This window comes from Scatophagus argus, chromosome 22 (genome assembly GCF_020382885.2).
Source record: "Scatophagus argus isolate fScaArg1 chromosome 22, fScaArg1.pri, whole genome shotgun sequence".
NCBI lineage: Eukaryota > Metazoa > Chordata > Actinopteri > Scatophagidae > Scatophagus > Scatophagus argus.
In genome coordinates this window covers 7,309,320-7,329,686 of record NC_058514.1, presented here as the reverse complement: position 1 = coordinate 7,329,686, position 20,367 = coordinate 7,309,320, and the positions used below count along the sequence as shown (strand labels likewise).

General features: G+C 41.8%; 1 protein-coding gene across 3 annotated transcripts in view; it reads right to left on the bottom strand.

Moving 5' to 3' along the window:
* Positions 1-20,367, bottom strand: part of plxna4 (plexin A4) — a 219,770-nt gene that overhangs the window by 46,537 nt on the left and 152,866 nt on the right. For all 3 annotated transcript variants that reach the window (XM_046379466.1, XM_046379467.1, XM_046379465.1), the window contains exons 6-9: positions 13,378-13,501; positions 10,055-10,208; positions 7,545-7,644; positions 7,213-7,327 (exon numbers count right to left, since the gene is read on the bottom strand). In XM_046379466.1, coding sequence (XP_046235422.1) covers positions 7,213-7,327; positions 7,545-7,644; positions 10,055-10,208; positions 13,378-13,501 — 493 coding nt within the window. The remainder of the gene's footprint in view (positions 1-7,212; positions 7,328-7,544; positions 7,645-10,054; positions 10,209-13,377; positions 13,502-20,367) is intronic.

The following is a 20,367-nucleotide window of genomic DNA, read 5'->3' as shown; positions in this document are numbered from 1 at the left end:
TGCCAATTGCAGTAGAGACATTCCAACAACATGACTGACATACAGTGTACCGGAAACACTTTCATCATTTGGCTCATGAAGTACAGCACTTCACCAATGCTGGTTTAATTGAGTGACAAGGCCACTTCAGTGTGTTCTGTTTTCAGGGTTTTAGTGCTTGTATTTGTGATTGTTCCTATTGGGTTGATAACAGCTGAGTCCCTTGGTTAGACATTCCTAGGACCTGCTCACTTTCACTGTGAGTGAAGAGCAAGCTCAGTACCTACTCCATCATTACCCACAGGATGGGAGTATTAATGACACAATGAAACAGACACTTATGCAGAAATGACACTAGCACTCAGTTTGGTTGTTGTGCTCATGTTTTTACATGAAGAAAAGATGTCACCGATGGCTCAAAATAAGGTAGGTTTCTCCCTGTGCAGTAATTAGGCAAAAATGAATGACAGGGAGAGAGGGAGAGAGAGGGAGAGAGGGGTAGATGAGTCACTTAGCAATTGGAGGTCTAAAATTAGCAACCAATCAATTCAGGTGTGAGTAGCTGGCTAAATATAGAGCACCTATTACTTCCCCGAAAGACAAAGAGGAGAGGAGAGAGGAAAGGGGAGGAGGACAGGTGTGCAGAGGGGACGGAAATGGACAGAAAGAACAAGTGGGAAATAAAAGCTGTGGCAAGAAAAGGTGACTGACAAGCAGAAGAAAAACCTAAGGAGGGAAGTGAAGAAGGGCAAAGATAGTAAACAGAGAACAGCACTTTTCTAAACTGTTTCATGTTTCCGCCGAGGAGTGGAGGAACGAGAGAGGGAGCGAAATAGGCAAAATGAGAGAGAGGAACAACAAAAGAACAGTGACTGAAAGAGGCAAAAAAAAAAAAAAACATTAAGCATATGCGACAGGAGGAGCTTTAGCATGTCAAAGAGGCAGAAGAAGGAAAGAGGGTGAAAAGAAGGAGAGAAGATAAGGTGATCCCCCGCATGGTTGGAGCTGGGGGGAATGAAGCATAGCGCACGTTGAACTGGGTGATAACACTTGTTTGAAGTTCATTAAAAGCCACTTGATTGGGTTAGGCTGAGTGACTGACTGGGTGGCTGCACGGTGAGAGAGAGGGGAACACTCTGTGACACTATTCACAAAGTCATTATAGATAAATGACAAACAGGGTGAGTGAGTTCAGTGGTGGAGGAGAGGAAGGAAGAAGAGGTGGTGCACGCGTGTTTGCTCGCCCAAATCTCATTTTCCTAAGAACGAAGGGTCGTATTTGGAGAATGAAAATGAGTGGGAGAGCAAAGAGGGATGCAATCCATTTTTAATCACATCTCTTCCAGTTAATACACTTGAACAATAGGGACTATAAATGTGATCTGGTTTGTTGAAATGAAGGCATAGGAAGCACTGGGGTACGACTTAACGCGGCGACTAAAGCTGAGTCTTGGAGACACAGATCTATACTGATAGTGGCGTATGGTGATAAGGTGATACGACTGGTGTGCACAGACACAGACGGAGCTTCACAGCCGAAATGCACTCACGCCTTTTAGCTCTAAACCCGCAATATTCAAGGTTAACACACACCAACATGTCAGCGTCTACACACATACACACTTGAAGGCAAATACATACAGAGAGTAAACTACAGCCTTGGAATCTCATTAAAGTATAAGATAAATGTCACAAGTCAGAGCCAGACAGCATCGCTTGAATTATCTGCCTTTATGACAACACGTCAAGGAGAAAAATTCAAAAAGTGAGTTCTAACAGCTGCTGAATACACACACAGACACACAAATATACTACTTCACCATTTCATTAAGATAAGATAAGATAAGATAGGCCTTTATTAGTCCCACAGTAGGGAAGTAAAAAATACAGGGATATTTCAACTTTTCCTTTAAAGAAACTATACAAAAAGACACACAATATCTACAGTATTTCACAATTTTTAAATTATTAGCAGTAAAAAGTTACTGTACTGCACTAGGAGATGGGGGATTATTGCACAATGATTTTTTTTGAAGTCCAACGTGTGGTGGGGTGCGGTGGTGACTGTGCAGAGTCACACAGCAGCAGGGAGGAAGGACCTGTGGTGATGCACCTTCACACACTTGGGGTGAAGCAGCCTGCCACTGAAGGAGCTGCTCAGTGCTGTCAGAGTCTCATGCAGGGTGAGGGAGTCGTCCTCCAGCAGAGAGGATAGCTTGGCTATCATCCTTCTCTCTCCTGCACTGGGTCAAGGGGGCTCTCTAGGACGGATGTGACCTTGCTAATGGTTTTGTCCAATCTGTTTCTGTCTGCAGTAGAAACTCTGCTGCCCCAGCAGACGGCTCCATAGAACAGGACCTTCCACAATTCACTATATGATAGTATATTGTTACTTTTCACAACTATGCTCCAAATATCCAACAATGCAGTCTTTGGTAAATGATCTTACATAGTCACACATAAACACACTCCTTCATACATACACAAACACACACTGGCTTATTTAACTCCATACACTAAAGCTCTTTCATTGTTTAGCGGGCTTCTCCCACTAGCGCAGGCTATAAACACTCAACTGCATAGTGTTGATCTTGCTAGAAATAAAAACATTCATTCAGCCATTGCTCAGTCTGTTCAAATATTGGTTAATTCTTAATTCTCTTAAGTTTTGTGACAGAAGGAACAACAAAATAGTTTCAGGGAAATTATAAGCAAGAGGATGCATACATTGTTTGTATTTTCTGCTACTCTGCTCTGATTATACTGTTTGTATGAATTTATACACTGTCAGACATGCTAATATAACACACCAGTAGTCCCTGCCAGCAATCCCTGAGGCCAAGTGGGCTTTCAGTGACAAACTCATGTGTATATGCTACTTGGCTGCTGATGCTGTTGGCAGTGATGCTCGTTGTCGCCTGTTAAGATTTATGTCAATATTAAGTTGATCAAATGTCAGTGCGTTTATTTCTGATCCCCACCCTCTCAACCCTGAACGACTTAAGTGCGATAAATAAGAGAAGACCGGGGCTGAAGAAAAAAAAAATAACTAAACTGTCAGTAGGAGGCGAGAGAGACTACAAGGTAATTCCAGGATTCTAGAAATGCAAAGAACTAGTTTATGCATGTGTTTGTGTGTGAAGATCTGAACTTCAGTGACAGTCCCACAGTCAAGAACTTGTGCTGGAAAAGTACCTGTCAATAGCATGACTCATCATAACCACATAATAAGCCCTGACTTCGAAAAAACAAGCTGGTGTCCCTCTTTTTTTCCTCTACATACAATTATCCTTCATTCTCCCCCTCTCCATCACTGACTCATTGTTTTTCCTCTGACCTCAACTCTGATTCTCTGTCGTGTTCATGCTTTATCCCTCCTTCATTTATCTCTCTCCGAATTCAGCCTGTGTTGTTCGTCCTATCTAGTTCACTGACCCTTCTCATTTCTCTTATCAACTCCCTCTCACTGGTTCTCTCTCCTCCTCTCTTTCCTGACTTCTTTTCTTCTCCAGGACCTACTTAGATCTGATAATTGGAGGCTGGTGGGAGGTGTGAAGGGTGGAGATGGGGAGAGTGACAGAGAGTAGGCAGCAGAGTGGGAACTGTGAATGTAAAAGCCCTTGGCATAGTTTGAAGCAAGGGAGGAGGGACGGTGAGAGCGAAAGAGAGAGAGGCCCATAATTATAGCAGTGTAAGGTGTGAAGATGAAGAGGATCTTAAGTTTTCATACAGTGCACACACACACACACACACCTTGTGGTTACCAAGAGCTCCCCTTAACTGGCCTCTGTTTTATCATCTCCTACAGAGCCTGAGGCAAAGACACTCTCCCACTCTCTGCTCATCCTCCTTCCTTCCCTGCTGCTCATCACCTTGGTTTTAACCAACCTTTCAGTCCTCACTTTTATTTTGTTCCCCCAAATACCTTTACTTCTTTTCTCCTGACGTTTTTCACCTCATTCTCTGCATGTCTGCAATTGATTTTAAAGGAACATTACAATTAATTTGTAGTTTGGATTTTTAGCCCTCATTTTTACGCTTGATAACATTCTAGTATATAGTTAGTATATAGATACACTCACAGGGGAGTCTAAACAGTGGTGCTAGTAAATGAATGAAGAGAATGGCTGAGATCAAGGTGGATGTGACTGGGAGCAGGTTTCTGGCGAGCTCAGGCCTCGACACCATAAATATTGAAAACGGGGGTGGTTGAGGAGTGTCCCAACGATTTGCACTACAGTGAAATCTGACAGCAGCAAAGAGGAAAATTAAAGCACAGATATGACTGGCTGATGGAGATCGAGGCAAAATCCGGTTGGTTTCACTCCAACACCCATATCCAAATGATTACAAAGAAAGTAGAAGGAAGAGAACGAGAAAGAAATACGAATGAGTAGCTTAAAGATCTTCCTGACTGAACATGCGCCAAGCTTCAGTAGTTATTTACTGTAAACTGATGTTTAAAAAATATTTAAGCGGTAATTTTTTAAAAAAGTTTTCCTTTGTTTTGCCTGGTAATAAATTTACCTAAACTGGAGGCTTGTATTAAACCATCTGCCCAGTCATGTTTTTTTTCCTTTCCCATATTTAACAACATATGGTGACTATAATATTATCATCAATGGGAAGAAGAAAAATAAGTTAAATAAATAAATTACATGAAACAACTGAAGATCCCTTTGCTGGAGCAGGTCAGTGGCAATGCAGTGTCTTAGTCCCACGCCCCCTCTTTGCTTCATTTAGTCTTATTCTCAGCTTTCAACATAACCCTTTGGTCTTCAATCTGCAAATACTCAACTGACTCTTCAGCAGTCAGTGCTTGTGTATGACATTGATTTGTCTATGAATCGAACCAAAGTACTGCTCTCTACCGTTTCTGTCCAATACTGCCAACTGACAGCCATTACTGCTGGCATTTAGCTTCTTTAATAAAATTATCTTGATCACTTGATCAATAAGTTCCTGGTAAATAAACTCCCAGACATTGATCACCACAACACAGATAAGAAATAACTAATGCAAGGATGTGTTAAGTGGGAGTTATATATAGACAGTAACATTAATATTTTGGCCTCCCTACTAGCTGAATAAATTAGGGAGAGGCTTGGCCGCGGCCAAGGATCTGAACGTGCTGTGTTGTAGACAGAAGAAGAAGAAAGGGAAATATTCTCCTGTGGTTTCCATCAGACAGACAACAGGAAGTGTCCTCAGTTTTGGCTGCTTTATGTGAAGCTACACGTGGTAGTAAGAAGAAGTGATAAATATGCAGGAAAACAGACACAGTTTATTGGGTAAACAAGTACAGTCTACTTCATAAAATCAAGTGTATCGAGCAGTCAGGAATAACTTCTTGCTTTTTATCCAGCGAAACCAAGTGAAGCTGCATTCATGTTCTTTGTCAGTGAGACTCATCAGAACAGCTAAGTCCTTGAGATGTGTGGAGGGCGAACAGGGACGTGGCCTTGGTTAATGTGCCAACAGGCAAACGTCTGATCCGAGTGCCCATATCATTGCTGGCATGAATAAAAAGGCACCCACTGTACGCCCAGGCCTGGCTTTAACAACATCCTACCATGCATACTAACAACAAGCTCAACCAGTAGGGAGATTTCCCTGGCCTCGATCATTAGCATAGCGTTAAGGGATTATTCAGATCACTTGCTGAAATCCCTTAATTGTAATAGTACACAAAAAAGTCATCTGCAGCAGAAAGAGGCCATCCAATTTCACAGAGCAAAGTTTACTTGTTGCCTTTTGTGAAATTTGGGAATGACTCCATGGGTAGTTTTGCGTACGTCTGCATTTTCTTAAGCTTATGTGTGTGTATCTAGATTATCAATTCAAAACAGCAATCAAATATCTGGCAGCAGATACATGACCTGGGATTTGGGGGGTTAATTAAAAGCAAATTAAAAGTCATTAAGCCTGAAAACCACCTGCTCTTTCTGAAACAACACGTCAAAAACGGGATGTCATTAATGTGCAAATACTAAATCCCCTTCACTTTATTTATGGTTTTCTTGTAGCAAGCAGCACAATAGCAGGGGATTCACACATTATTATCCTCAGTCAATATTGACCACCAGCCCCTGAGTTAATTGGAAAAGTAAACCTGCAAAGACTCAGGATAGGGCCTGGCGAGGCAGAAGGTTCAAAAGGATAATGGAAAAGGCGGAAAAAGAAAATAATATCGTCTGTGCAGGTTGAATGGCTTGGGGGAAACATGGGTGGAATAACACAATTGAGAGCAGACTGCTCATCAAAGGAGGCAATCTGGCTAAGCTTGTCCCTGCCCGTCGTGCAGCGTCTGCCAACCCAGACATGAGCACTAGTGATCTTCATCATAGCTCACCTCAGGCTAGGATTAACAGGCCACTAACTCCCTGTAAAAGCCTCCCTGTGAAAACTACCATGATTTGGCAGGGTACAGGCAAGGAAAACTGTTCTGAGATAAATACATGCACATGAAAATACATAGCAGCACACTGACACACACATACTGTACCCACCAGCTTAACACCAAAGGTTACACACATGCGTGGGCACACATCCAAAACTTCCTTTACTTCTTTGCTCTGCCCTGAAGGCTGCCATTGTGACTTTGAATCAGAGTGATCTCTCTCTCTCTCTCTCATAGGATGGGGATCAGGCGGGTTGGGGGAATTCACCGAATGTACCCCATCCAGTGAGTGGCTTGTCCTCTGCAGCAGAGCAGCCTAATTACGGTGGGCTCTGCTTCGACGGGAATAGAACTGGCTGCCAATATTATTGATAATTCACACAGACTAAGCTGTCGCAGGGAATAGGGATGGGCGAGAGGAAATGGCTCCGTTTTATTAGTTTCCACTGCCCTTTGATGTGCAGTCAAGAGCGAGTCATGCCAAGAGGCTCATGCCAGATGGAGGCACTACAGCCGAAAGGTGTCTCAATCCTTTTAACATAACTCTTTTTGCATGTGAAACCTAGAATGATAGCTATTAGTTTCACGTAGCCAAACATTTCCCCTCAATTTATTTCACCATGTTTTATTACTGTGCTGGCCCAATACAAAGAGGCCAGCTGGAGCGGGACAGCATTTAAAACCATGGGTATTCTTGGACATTGTCTTTGAACCTACAGGCTCAACCCTCCATTGGGGATTCCACTCTCTTAGTGGGGTTTGATGATTGAATAATTTGACTGAAAGCAAATCAAGTAGAACAATTTTGACACGAGCCCCGACTTGGGACTCACCTCAGGCTTCTTGACTCGACCCTCTTGGAAGGAACATGTGCGGGGGTCGTGGGTGCAGTCATGCCTGTATTTACACCAATGGCACTGATAAGGACTGCTCACACATGACAGACATCTGAAAGGAAAGAGGGCGGACAGTGTCGCAAATTAGTATTGAACAGCAGTAAACATAGCAGAGAACAGAGGCTCAATATGTCTACTTACTTATGTATATGATATAATTTCCAACGCTTTAAAAATCAATGTCCGTTTTTTCATCAATAAGAAGAGATCTGAATCATAACAAGATAGAGAGAAGTGCTCTTGAAAGCTATAAGCATATATAGACTTACGACTTGTGCACGCTGCAGTTGTAGAAGACAAAACTGGTATTAGCGAACGCCAGGCCTGTCTCTTTGGACTTCAGATAGAGCTGCACGATCTGGTGGTCACCTAGACAAAATAAATCACAGTCAGGATTAATAGTTTGATACACAATGGCTGACAGAACTTTTTGTATTCAGGTAAAAAGAGGAGAAATAAATAACTAAAAGAAGAATTGTTTTTTTTCCTTGCAGAAGTCATTTATGGAACCCATTACTGACATTTTTATTCAACTTTTGAAACACATTAGAGAAACAAAACATCATTATCGTGGTAACAGTTGCATGTCACAGCTACTGTTCCAGCATGAGCAGTAGGTAGACACTTTTAAAGAACCTCCGCCTGTACGATAAGCATTTTTTCACTTATTCACGTATCCCTTTTCAGTGTCTAGTCACATTACATTTTCCCATGAAGGCAAGATGACTGCACCGCTTTGAGCCACAGGTGCTCAGCCTGTTGCAGTGGTAAAAGGCAGTATCTTAAGAGAGAGGGAGAGCGGAGGGGTTTTGTTGGGTTAAGTCTCCCTATCCCTGCCGTCGTACAAGAGACAATAAAAGTTGGTGCACACACATTTCCCTTGGGATGGAAAATATTCCCTTGGAAAAGTCTTTGAGTGTGTCTTTGACAAGGTAAAGGAGGGAAGAAGATGAAAAAGAAACCATGTGCGTATTCACACACGCGTGAGTGTGTATTCAAGTTTGTGCCTCTTCTGTATTTGGTGTGTCCTTTTGTCTGGCCCTAATGAAGGAGTTCATGTTTAATTCAACAGCACATCCACACATCTAACTACTCTCTCGCTACACTACCTCTGTACCTCTCTCTCTCATCCCCACTCTATCTCTACACACACACACACACTCCTCTCTTCCTTCCAGTGCGACTTCTTCTTCTCCCCTGTGTCTCTCTCCATCTCTCTAACAAAGAAGGAATCATTCATCAATCACAGTAAAGCACCGCTGACAACGGATCTGTCCTAATTAGGCCACCTAAATGTTACCTTGAAGCCTGCGAACACTATCTATCCCTCCCTCTCTCTCTCTCTCTCTCTCTCTCTCTTTTCACCCCATCCGTCGCTCATCCCTGTTTTCTCCCTTTCAACCAAGCTTAGACTAATGAGAACTGGTAAAAATGGAGGATGAAAGGTTCAAATATAGGCAAAATGTGGAATATTTTCATTGATGCAAAACTGGAAAAGTATATACACGTATGCGTTTTTGGGTGTGGGAGAAAAGTGAGGCAAAACAGGGGGAAAAATGCTATGGAAAAATGTTGCATGCTACATTCTGCTTCATTTGTTTGCGTCTCTGAGTATATATTTACATGCCAATGTTTGCATGACTGCAGCATCACCAGCTTGTGGCTGACATGGCAAATGAATAAAAAAAAGTTTTTAATTCCCGAAAGCCCCCCTCAGGCTCCCTGTCAGCCTTACATGTGTACATGTGTGCTGCCTGTCTGGGCTGCGTGTTTGTTCATGGCAGCGTGTGTGTGTGTGTGTGTGAAGCTTATGTTCATGTAACTATAACACAGGAAGGTGTGAATCTCTCTGCGCTTATAGCTGCACTGTAAGTTTCTTGTAAGTGATAATAGTTTCTTTAGAGCTCTGACATCAACAGTGGGGTCTAAAAAAACATCTGTGAGCATTCAATTGTGTACAAATCTTGAGCGTCATTGATGGATCACCACATTTTTCTGTTCAATCTATTTTCTCTCTTCATTCATGATTCATCTTTTCTTTTTGTGGAAGTATGGAGGGAGATGGCATCTTCATTATCTCAACATGAGGACACACTGAGTGTTGGTGATGAAGGATTGCCTGCTGGGGGACAGGCCTTCCCAGATGGAAGCTTTGTTCAATTAGACCAAGCTTAGCCAACCATGGAGAGGGGAGGTTAAGAAGAGGGGAATTAGACAGAAAAAGTATATTTTCCCTTCTCTGCTCACTGAAAGAATAGCGTCAGTGAGTTTTAGCTGTTCGCCTTTTGAAAACAGTGATGCTGACTGCAACAACTGTGTAATCTCCAGGCACTAAATTAGCTGGAATAATAGTATTTCTTGCATCAGGGTTAACCGGGGTCTCATCACTTCTCTCTGGAGCATATCCACTTTAAGGGAGAGTGGTAAGCAAATCCTACAGCCTACAACCTCATAGCTAATGTTCATTTAGTTACTAAACATGTCCTAATGCAATGCTCCAAATCCCATTGAGTTACTGGTTGTTCATAGCACACTCGTAGAACTGGGACTAACATACTTCTGACTGAGAGGAATCATCCAGATGAGTGTGTGTTTCCCTGACAGAGACGCATGCTCAACAGGTGTTTTAATGTTGACACTGGCAATGGCTTTTTACATCTTTTTAATTAATATTACAAATAATGACATTTTCACAGTGGTGTTGATGTACCGAGACAAGACGAGCTTCCTTACATGTTCATAATGCAAACAACGAATCTTGGAAGAGGTCCACCCTTACCTTTGTCAACAATGATGCGCGGCATCTCTTTCTCTGCAGGGGAGGAACACTTGATCCGGTTTCCCTCCACCAAGCCATTCATCTCAGCCAAGTCCTCAAAGGTGCAGTTCACACCCGCAGAAAGTTCTGGGACATTATGGGCCTCCAACACTAACTGCAGAGATGGAAAGATAGAAAAGATAAGTTAAAAGATGCAATGTGTCAGTATTCTATATATGCAATATTGGGGCACCACTGCCCGAACACCACTGCACAGACTCTAAATGACATCACTAGCACAAGATGGCAGTGCTCATATGGAAGATATTTTGGCTTCACTTTTGCACAGTAACAGGAAGTGGGGATGTGGCGTCTATCCGTATATATGTCAATGATTGTGACGATGGTCAAAGATAAACAAGTTAGATCTGTGCCCCAACTGTTATTCATTGACTGTGGCTCTCAAACACCCACATCTGTGAGCACTTCAGATCAGTTTTGGAGCCAATATGTCTCTCAAATATGACTGTAACACAATATTGCTGATGAGAAGCACAGCTGCAACTTCTGTGCAGAGAAAAGATCCATCTGCAGGGCAGACAGTGGCCAGAGGAGCCACAGGGGGGCTCTTGAGTGAGGGATTCAGAGATCAGATGCATCCTGCCCAGACATACAAACAACATTAAAACATTCTGATAGCCTGTATCTGGCAACAGGAACTGTTACTTTCCTAGATACCTCCCATAATACCTTGAGGTATCAATGAGCTGTATGGTCTTACTCTTACTACACTACACTTTGGGAGAAAACAAAGAAGAAATTGAAGGACATGATAAAACTCAAAATATGTGGAAGTGTGAGGATTTAGAGGAGCCATTGAATGTAAATTGCTGAAACAAATTGCGGGATGAAAAGACATAATGGACAAGAGGAGGGCAGAAATAGCGGGAAGAAAGGTGAAGAGCAACACAGTGACCTATGGAGAGGAAGTACAAGCATAGAGGATGCTTGACAGGGAGGGAAAAGAGGACTCTCTGGGAAATGGAGAATGGAAATTCATTTGAAAATGCTGTGTAAGCTCTCTCTGCACCTTTGCAGAAACTGGCTCCAAAAGGAGCAATAGGAAAAAAGAAGAAAACACTGTCCTTGACTAAGAAGGCAAAAATATGGCCATGAAGGCACATGGAGTGGAGGTCAAGTTCAAAATATACATACTGATGGAAAAGTCCAGGCACTGATTTAAGGTGCTGTCCACAGTATGCTTGCAAAGTGATGCTGCATCACGGATGTGAAAACATACACAGTTTCCCACAGTGGAGGACCAGGTCTCTATCTCGTACATATCCTCTGTCTCTCATTTGTTACTCAGTCTCACCTTCTTCTTCTCCTTTCGCTTTAATTTATTTTTCCTTTTAAGAAGGGAATCCAGCCAGACCTTCAGTTTCCTCAATTACATTTAGAGTAGTCACGGCCAAGCCTCGCCGCAGCAGGGCTGCATAAATATAAAAATAACCTACTCATGTCAACAGAATCATCCGCCACACAGACACATACACAAATACCCTGCCGTAGTTTAGAAAACACTGTATCTAATGCAGAGGATTTGTGATGATGGGCTTTTCATGTTGCCAAGGTGCAAAAAAATTTGATTTTACTTATTTATCTTCTTACATTCAGTCATGTTTTTCTTCTTTTTGTCCTCTAGAAAATTCCTCCTTAAGCTTTCAATATAACAAACTCTTCAGAAACAACCAAACAGAATAATAGAACTTCATAATTTTCTTAGAATGGGTCTGATTTTGGCAGTGGAGTGTGTCTGTTGCTCTCAAGAACGCCTTGGCTTATCTTTCCAAACAAATGTTTAATAACACAAAGGTCAAGGAGGAGCCTCCATCTGTCTGGCAAAATCAGTTGGATGGGAGATGTGTGGCATAGCCTTTGGGTAAGGCCTGTTTGCAGGGAAAAGGTTAAACACTCTCAAAAGGCTCACACACACACACACACGAACCCTATGAATATCATTAGGATGATGCACAGGTCTACCTCAGAAAATCAACGTGTCTCATGTGACTGTCAGTGCAAACATGGATGGAGAAGTCGTTCAGCCCTGACCTCAGAAAATCACATTTGATATTTATGCACTTAGTTTCTGAGATTCAAAGCGATTTCCAAACACCATTAAATAGGAAATGGGAATTGAAATGTGACATCACTTAAGGTGGTTAAGGTCAGTGGGATTTTTATGATATTATTATTGCAACCTCTGATCTTTCGGCACACTGACTTTTGATAGAGAAAAACAGCAAGATAGCATAGAAAAGAAAGATGTTCAAGTCAAATTTCTGCATGCAAAAATACAAAAAAAGCCACCTGGTGCTGTTCCAATGTGAAACAACTGTCAGATCAGAATAGGCCTTATAGAAGGAGGTGAAATGTGGGGACACAGTGAGCAAACACAGGCCTCTTATTTGATTAATTTGACCCAAATGCAGCTCAAGACTATATCACATACCAACACATATAAGTGCAAACAGACTCTGATAAAAAAAAAAAAAAAAAAAAAAAAGTGGAGAAAACTGTGGGAAAAGAATGACCCTAGAGTGGTCGTGTTCCTCTAATTTCTGCAGAGACTTGTATTTGTTTCAGCGTATCACAGCTCCGAACACACTAATCAATACACTTAAACAATCAAAAAGCATTCAGACCCTTTAAATATTGCAGCAGTTTTGGAATGAAATGTCCAGGGGGAAAAGTGCTGCATTTAGTTGCCAACAATCACAATAAACACAGCTGAGCTTCACTGTGTGCTGTTAATGATTGTTGACATTTGCTGGGAGACTATTTCCCTGCATGGGACGGAAAGTTGCGAGGTCAGGATTTGAAGGATGCATATTGGCAGGCGGTAAAATGATGTAAAGCAGGATTATAGAGTTAACACTAGCTACTAATCAGTATCTAGAGCATAATTACATTGCATTACAAATTATGCTTGAGTGTGTGATATTGTCAATCTGCCAGGCAAGATTTTCTCACTAGAAACACATTCAGCTCGCCTCACTGTTTACTGCAATATGGCTCCACTGAAACAAATGTTAGCTTAAGTGTTTCTTCCTTATTGTCTGAAAATTATATTGAATGACTTCCTCTTAAAACTTTACAACATTTTATCCTACAAATGTCCAAAGAAAGATGTTATGAAACAAAAGGTATTGAAGACTAGCAGAGATGAAGACTAGGAAATTGCATGAGATGATGTGGGAAACATTGTGCACGACCTTAAGAAAACGGGTTATTATTGTCTTGTTGTTTTTGCTGTAGATGAGGAGTTGTGCGTTTCCACTCACCGTGACACTAAACTGGGACACCGAGATGTTGTTTGGGTGGACACTAAGACGAACGCATTGCTTGATGTCTGATGCAAAGCGGCGGGGCTCTGATGAACGCTCGCATTTCTCCTTTCTGGTGCACCTGAAAAAACAAAACATAACACACACACACACACACACACACACAAGAGGTGGAGTGTTATTCATGCAATGCACCTACACACAGAGATCTAGTAACCTGATCAAGGCTTGAAAAAGACGCATTATAACAGACAGAGTTAGACATCATATTTCCTCTCTAGCACTGCCCTGGCTACAATGGCCAGTGAATGGAAACCTGGCCTGTCTAGGAGGTGGGAGCAGTGGCATTTAAGACAATGGCTGCTCTATGTGTGGAAGTGGAGCCAGTCCGTTGGGAAAGAGGCAGGCCTCGTCTTTGTAATGTTGTCTTAATGACTGGCATTCATGGGCAATGCCAAGTGCAGGTGGAGATGTGGACGTTGTTGGGGGGCAGGGATGAATTCTTCCGCCTCTTAATACCACACCAGGTGGTCTAATCCAGTCCACTACAGTGGTTTGGGGAGTTGGAGGACTGGACCCTTTGTGCTGTGAAAGGAATTTACCGGCTCCTGTTTCAAACCCTATCCCATACTGACACACTGCAGGCTAACTCCCCATAGTTTGAACGGCTAAATGGGTTCATCATCCCCACCAAACACTTGGAGCAGAAAGTTTGTAAGTTAAATATTATAGCTCGAGAGGCTGAAAAAACACTGATGAAGCGTTTGCTGATAAAAGTGTGAACTGTCTGGAACTGGGAAAGAACTTTAACTTTCTTCATTTCTCCACACATACACACTCACACACTCTTTTTCTCATCTAATCCCCTCATAAACTTATGCAAGTCCCCTATTGATTTAGACAAAAACTTGCTGTGCAATTAACAACCTGGCAAATCCAAAGAGTGCCCTAAAACTCTTTTGGAGAAAAAAAAAAGAATGAAAAGAAAGGAAGCGGTCGTAATGAACGGATGAAAAAGAGACTTTCGAGGTGGTTGACGTCTGAGATACAGTAATACCTTATGCAGCAAGGAGCTTTTTTATCCTGAACTGGGGAGACTGAGGGAGGGTGGGTTCTGACCTGACATGAGTATTGTAAAGTTAAGCAGCCTAACGTGCCACAAAGAAGACAGGCATGAAGAGAAAGAAAAGAAATAATCTGTTAGAGAGAGCAGGAGGAGGGGGTAAATAGTGCAGGAGAGAGGGAGTGGAAAAGAAAGCAAAAGAGAAGCAAGATTTAAAAGGAAGGCAACCATTGTTGGCTTTCTGTGAAGCTTTCACTGCTAAGCCGGTTTGAGTAGGGGTTTAATCGCTTCGGGTTCCTTTGTGCTCTTCTATCACTCCTGTCTGTTCCTCCTTTTCTAGCACTGATTTAATAAGACCACATCATATAGTAGCCTCAGGCAAACAGCACACACACAAACCCACAAATGCACACAATTTCACATACACATATACATCCAGTTTGCTTCTCACATGCCCACAGGTCTGTTGTTTACACACACAGAACAATGACAAAAAGATGCTCAGCAGAACATTTTGTATACGCACCTGGTTTGCATGCATGTTTTACTCTTTGTATAGTTAGGTATCTCTTTGAGGTCACTGCATGACAATATCACCTCAAACCTCAAATTTCTAGCAGGGAAGCAGTACTGCATTATTAATGTTTACTGGCACAACCTCTAATTATAACAAAAAGTGACTGAATTATTACATTTCAACATCAAATGGATGAATAGAGGTTTAAGCCATTCAATCAATATCTCTCTCTCAGACACACACAGTAAATAGGCATCTAGATGCCGTTTTATTCCTTACCTTTATAAACAGCTACATTTTATTAATTCTATGTGTTAGAATTGTACATAATTCTAAAGAATTATTGTGCAAACATTACCATCGTGCATCTTTTCAACAAACGTCTCGAGTTATTGCTCACCATTAAGTTAAGACTATTTATTGTCAAGTGCTTGTTTTGGACACAGCCCAGTTTCACTTTGGCTATCCATATGGCCCCAGGTTTACAATCGTCACTGTGAGGCGCTGGCTGCCGTTAATAACAGTGGGGGTAGTGAGGAGTAGATGGATAATGATGCAGGGAAACAGTGTGACAACACATTATGCAAAGACTTGTTAATGTCGGCGTCACACCAAATAACGTTTTTAGGCTCGGCTTTTATGTGTGCCAGTCACAATATACAACGTCTGTGAGAAATAATTATGTCTGAAGATTTGCAGCCCACAAGTTCTATCATCTGCAGGGTTTTATAATGTATCTTAATACACTTAGAAGTTAAAAGACATTATGGGGCAGAGTGAGTTGATGAGTGCAACAGCTAGACCTGGCATAACTGCACTGGGGCCTGTTGATGTATTATTGTTAGAGAGGGTATATCAATTGCTCTAAGAAGAGGACAGGGGCCAATTTATTTAGGTTGTTATGCTAATGCAGAGTGAACATGGAAATTCCCATTAAAAAACAAACAGCCTTTCTCAACCGCAACAAAGGATATCAGGCTGAGAACATTAAGCTGACAAAAAGACCAGTTATCCCAAAGTCATTTTAGATTGGTTCCCTACTTTGCTTAAGTGATGTTAGACCCTTCGGCCATATTGTCCCAAATCCTTTAACTAAAATGAACAAATTTACAAGTGAAAACAAAACATAAAGTTCTGAGTGATTACACAGCATACGTCCTAAGAGATTGAGTCCGCTAGCCAGAAACCATGCTAGAAATGTCAGATTTGAAGGGACATGTACATTTCTCCACAGACTTGTGTGCTGCCACATTACTTATAAACAGAGGTGGTGGTGTAAGTCAGCGAATTGTATTGCATGGCCTCTGTTCGTCTCTGGAGATGTCCCATAGCCCTGCAGGGATTGCAAGTTTCATCTCTTTCTCAGAGTCAGAAGGTCACAGACTTGCTGGGCAGGATGAAACAGCCAACAGGTCAAATGATTAGCTCTGACATCCCAGACACAGGCCATACAGGGACTGTGACTCAGCAGAAGAGAGAGGCGTTTTCTTCTCTTTGAATTGCTTTACCTCCCTAAGGGATGGACAATGGCACCACTTCAGAAGTTATCTCATTCACTTCAATGAGACCACTGCAATGGTGCGGTGTACAATGTCTCCAGGGGGATACAGCAACAAAACACAGTGTGTTTCGGTGAAAGATATGGTTGTGAATCAACGTTTTCTGCAGCGCAATACAGTGTCATCCGCCAACACACTGTTTACCTTGCAAACACTGAGACAGGAGAAAATTACTGTCATAGGGTTTGCTTTTGTGCTGTTTTGGCAATGGAAAGGACTTTCTGGTTTGTATTTCATCTTCAAAATGCAAATACAAATGCAATGCAATCCCTTGTGGACAAACACTTCTTCAATCACTGACACTATATTGATGTGATTTCTTTACCGACATGCTCTGAAGTCTCTGTTCATTCTGCTACATGTGCCAGCAGAAAACACCATTGTGATGCTAGTGTGTAGCACCAGCTAACATATAGGGAGAATAAGTGGTGTTGCATCCTGCTTGAATCTCTCACATCTGTGTAAAACATGTGCACATATTGATTTGTATTAACCCAAATGTCCACAGCACGGTGAAAGGGAATTTATATGGCCGCTTTGGATGATTTGGGGCTCCAGTGAAAAGATACTGAAGATAACGTCGTACATGGTTTAGCTGATGTAAGAGGCGGGTATTGTCAGAGTAAAGCACTGGATAATTGTTTTCAATTACTATCCAGACAGACCTTGAAAGAAAAAAAAAGATTGCATCATTTGTAACAATATGAAACAATCCCACCCTTTATAAACATCAAAGAATAGACCATTTAGAGCACCCCAGAAATTAAAGCGATTTAGATTTCAAATAACATAAAAGGCCTGACTGGGGCGATCTTTTTGTGGAGAACTAGATGTCCAACATCTATTCATTTGGTTAGTAAACACTGCTGTTGTGCAGAGCTGTTTCACTGACTGGCAATGACACATTATGAGTGAAAGAGCTGAAAGGATTAGATTGGTCCTCAATGGAAACTAATCTGCACTTTTGTTTCTCCCAGCCTTTGATAAGGTGACGCAATTAGACTGAGACTAAGAGACTAAGGCAGAGATGGATTTTTTAGCCTCTGCAGTCGTTCCTGATGAGGCCTTCAGTGCCATTCAAATCTACATGGTTATATATTCCACTACACAATATTCAGCATCACTAAGTCCTTTTGATGATTTAACTGACTTTGCATTGTTTGGAATACACAATGATCTTATTATTCTGTGCCATACGCATCAATCAACATTACGTGATCAAGTCAAACAGTTCACTGCAAGCCCCGTTAATTTGTATCTGACTACAGTATTTTCAAAATGCAACCTTTAACTTAAAAAACATCAGTGGCGGCAACTTATTCTTCGATTCATAACTTGGATTTGGAATGTGCACTGACATAATGAGACATACTCTACATTAAAAGAACAGGAAGAACAAAGAGAACAACTACTCAGAATGCAGAGCAGAATGTTGTTTGGGTATCTGTGAAAAATATTTAAAAGGAGCAACTTTGGAATGAGTTATGGAGTTCAACATTCAATGCAACACGGTGTCAGTGCAACAGAAATACACAAAACAGACACAGTCAGTCAGTGAGCCTATCAAACATACAGTATTCTTTGGTATTTTGAAGGCATGAGGACAAAGTATAATTCCAGACTTGATCCCTTGTGGCTGAAACTAGTTGAGTATCAGTGGGGCGCAGGTTGCAGGGCTCAGGGGAGCGTAGAGAGAGAATATACTAAAGAGAGGGTGCAGATGTATCTGGCCATGTGAGACGTCAGGTGTAATGCATATCTAATGTGAGGCACGGAGAAGGTCAAGCAGTCTGGGAAATGAAAGCTATTAAATTCTCACAAAGCCGAGGTCCAGTCATCCTGAGCTCTATCAAATGCTCATGTCACCGGAGGGGGGGTGGAGACCAACAGTACATACAGTACATGCATGCGCGCACACACGCAAATAATATACACACATATGGTCAAAAAATATATTCAAATACACGCTGAAAGTAGAAAATCTCATACATGAATGTGTATTCCTGTACACAATAAAATAAAAGAATAAAAGCTCCTCTGCAGTCAAAACACAAGATTGTTTTTAAGTATTTGTTGGCTACTATATAACTGCATTTACAGCAGTGTTTGTGGTAAATCAAGGCACAACAAATAGGCATTCTGTAGTCCAGCTGAAACCCTATTACTATACTTCTCCTGCATCATCAGACACTGTATGGAATCCTATACATACTAATGGCCTGATCTTGTATAAGGTACTGTAGAGCAGGAGCTGTGTCACACAGATTCAGGCAAATCACACACATCAACATTCAGCCTGGCAACATCCTCTCACTCGTTCCTGTGACCAGAGACACACACAAACACACACAGTCGGTGTGCCTCCTTGTGCTATCATTAAGAGTGGTGGTCCACAGAGCAGAAATCCGCATGGAGGGACCAGTGGGAGAGTCATTACCTGGCCCACTGGCCATGACCCTGTTACTCCCGTTTGTGGAAACACGCGCGGGCGCACGCACACACACACACACACATGGTGTATCTCAAATAAACCCATATCCAAAGACACAGAAATTGCAGAGTGGCTGTCTGCAAGTCTAGAAAAATCCAAGCCGTTCCCTTTACGTACTACCAATGCAAGAACACCAGCTGAGCGGAAAATTACACAGTGACACTGCTGCTGAGAGTTTACACAGGTAGCCATGAGTTAAAACAACTTCTTAAAAGTATTAGTATACTGTACTGTTCATATGAAAATCAAAGTGAGACAGGGAGAAGCCTTTTTTTTCCCCACAAACATTTAAATAAAACCAAAGGTACATATATATAATGTTCTATATATTTGCACATTATTTTTAAATACCTCCAAAAATCCGACATTTCTCTCTAACATACACAAACGCACAAGAGAAGATGTTGGTAATCTGCTGCATCAATCTGGCCCTGCAGGCAAATGAGCAGCATCTGTTTCTGCCACGACTTTTGGGCTCTCACATTCCACCACACAATTTCAGCAGCTGTCAAAAGCCTTGCCACCAACTTCCTTCATCTCTCTCTCTCTCTGTCACACACACACACACACATGATAAACAAAAAAACAATCTCGTGGCAGAGCTTTCTATTGGTGGGATGGGGGTGGTGCTGGTGTGGCAGGCTTATTAGGCTGTTTATCAAGCATACGTGATGCCAGTGCTGCCCCTGAAGATGCTATTAGGCCAGGCTCTCTATATTAAACAGCTTTATCTGTCTGGCTCAGAGGTATGTTGGTGTGTGCGTATGAGGGGCAGGAAGGTTAAAGAGTGTGACAACAAAGCAGATGCCATTTATAAAATTAGCTTTTATGAATTATTTACCAGAATTATTGAATCATTTTGTTTTAGGATTTTTTTTTCTGAAAACAAATTAGACAATTATGGAGCAGTTTAGTCACACAGAAGAGGGTGGAAGGGGCACTGTCATTACAGAAATTATACTTTGCAAGCATCCAGTTAACACTTGCTGATTGTAAATTTTAATGACACATACCCAATCATATAGTTCACGGGAGTCCCAAGAGTGGGCATTTTTTGTATTTAAAGACGACACTGATGAACTAATGTTACAGCCAGATGGGATAAGGCACATAAATAATGTTAAAGCTACTACTGGAATATTTCCAAACAGCTCATATATCTCTGTCCCATTTATTACTACATCAAAACACAATCTGACCTCACATTCATAAAACAAAAGCCTAGACGCTGACAAGGAAAAACAGCGGAGTATCACTTCACTGCATCCACAGCGTTATCCCGAGGTATTTATGAACTGAAGTCTCCCGTTTGATGATGCTTTCATAACTGCCCCTCGGGGTGATAGTGCAGGACACC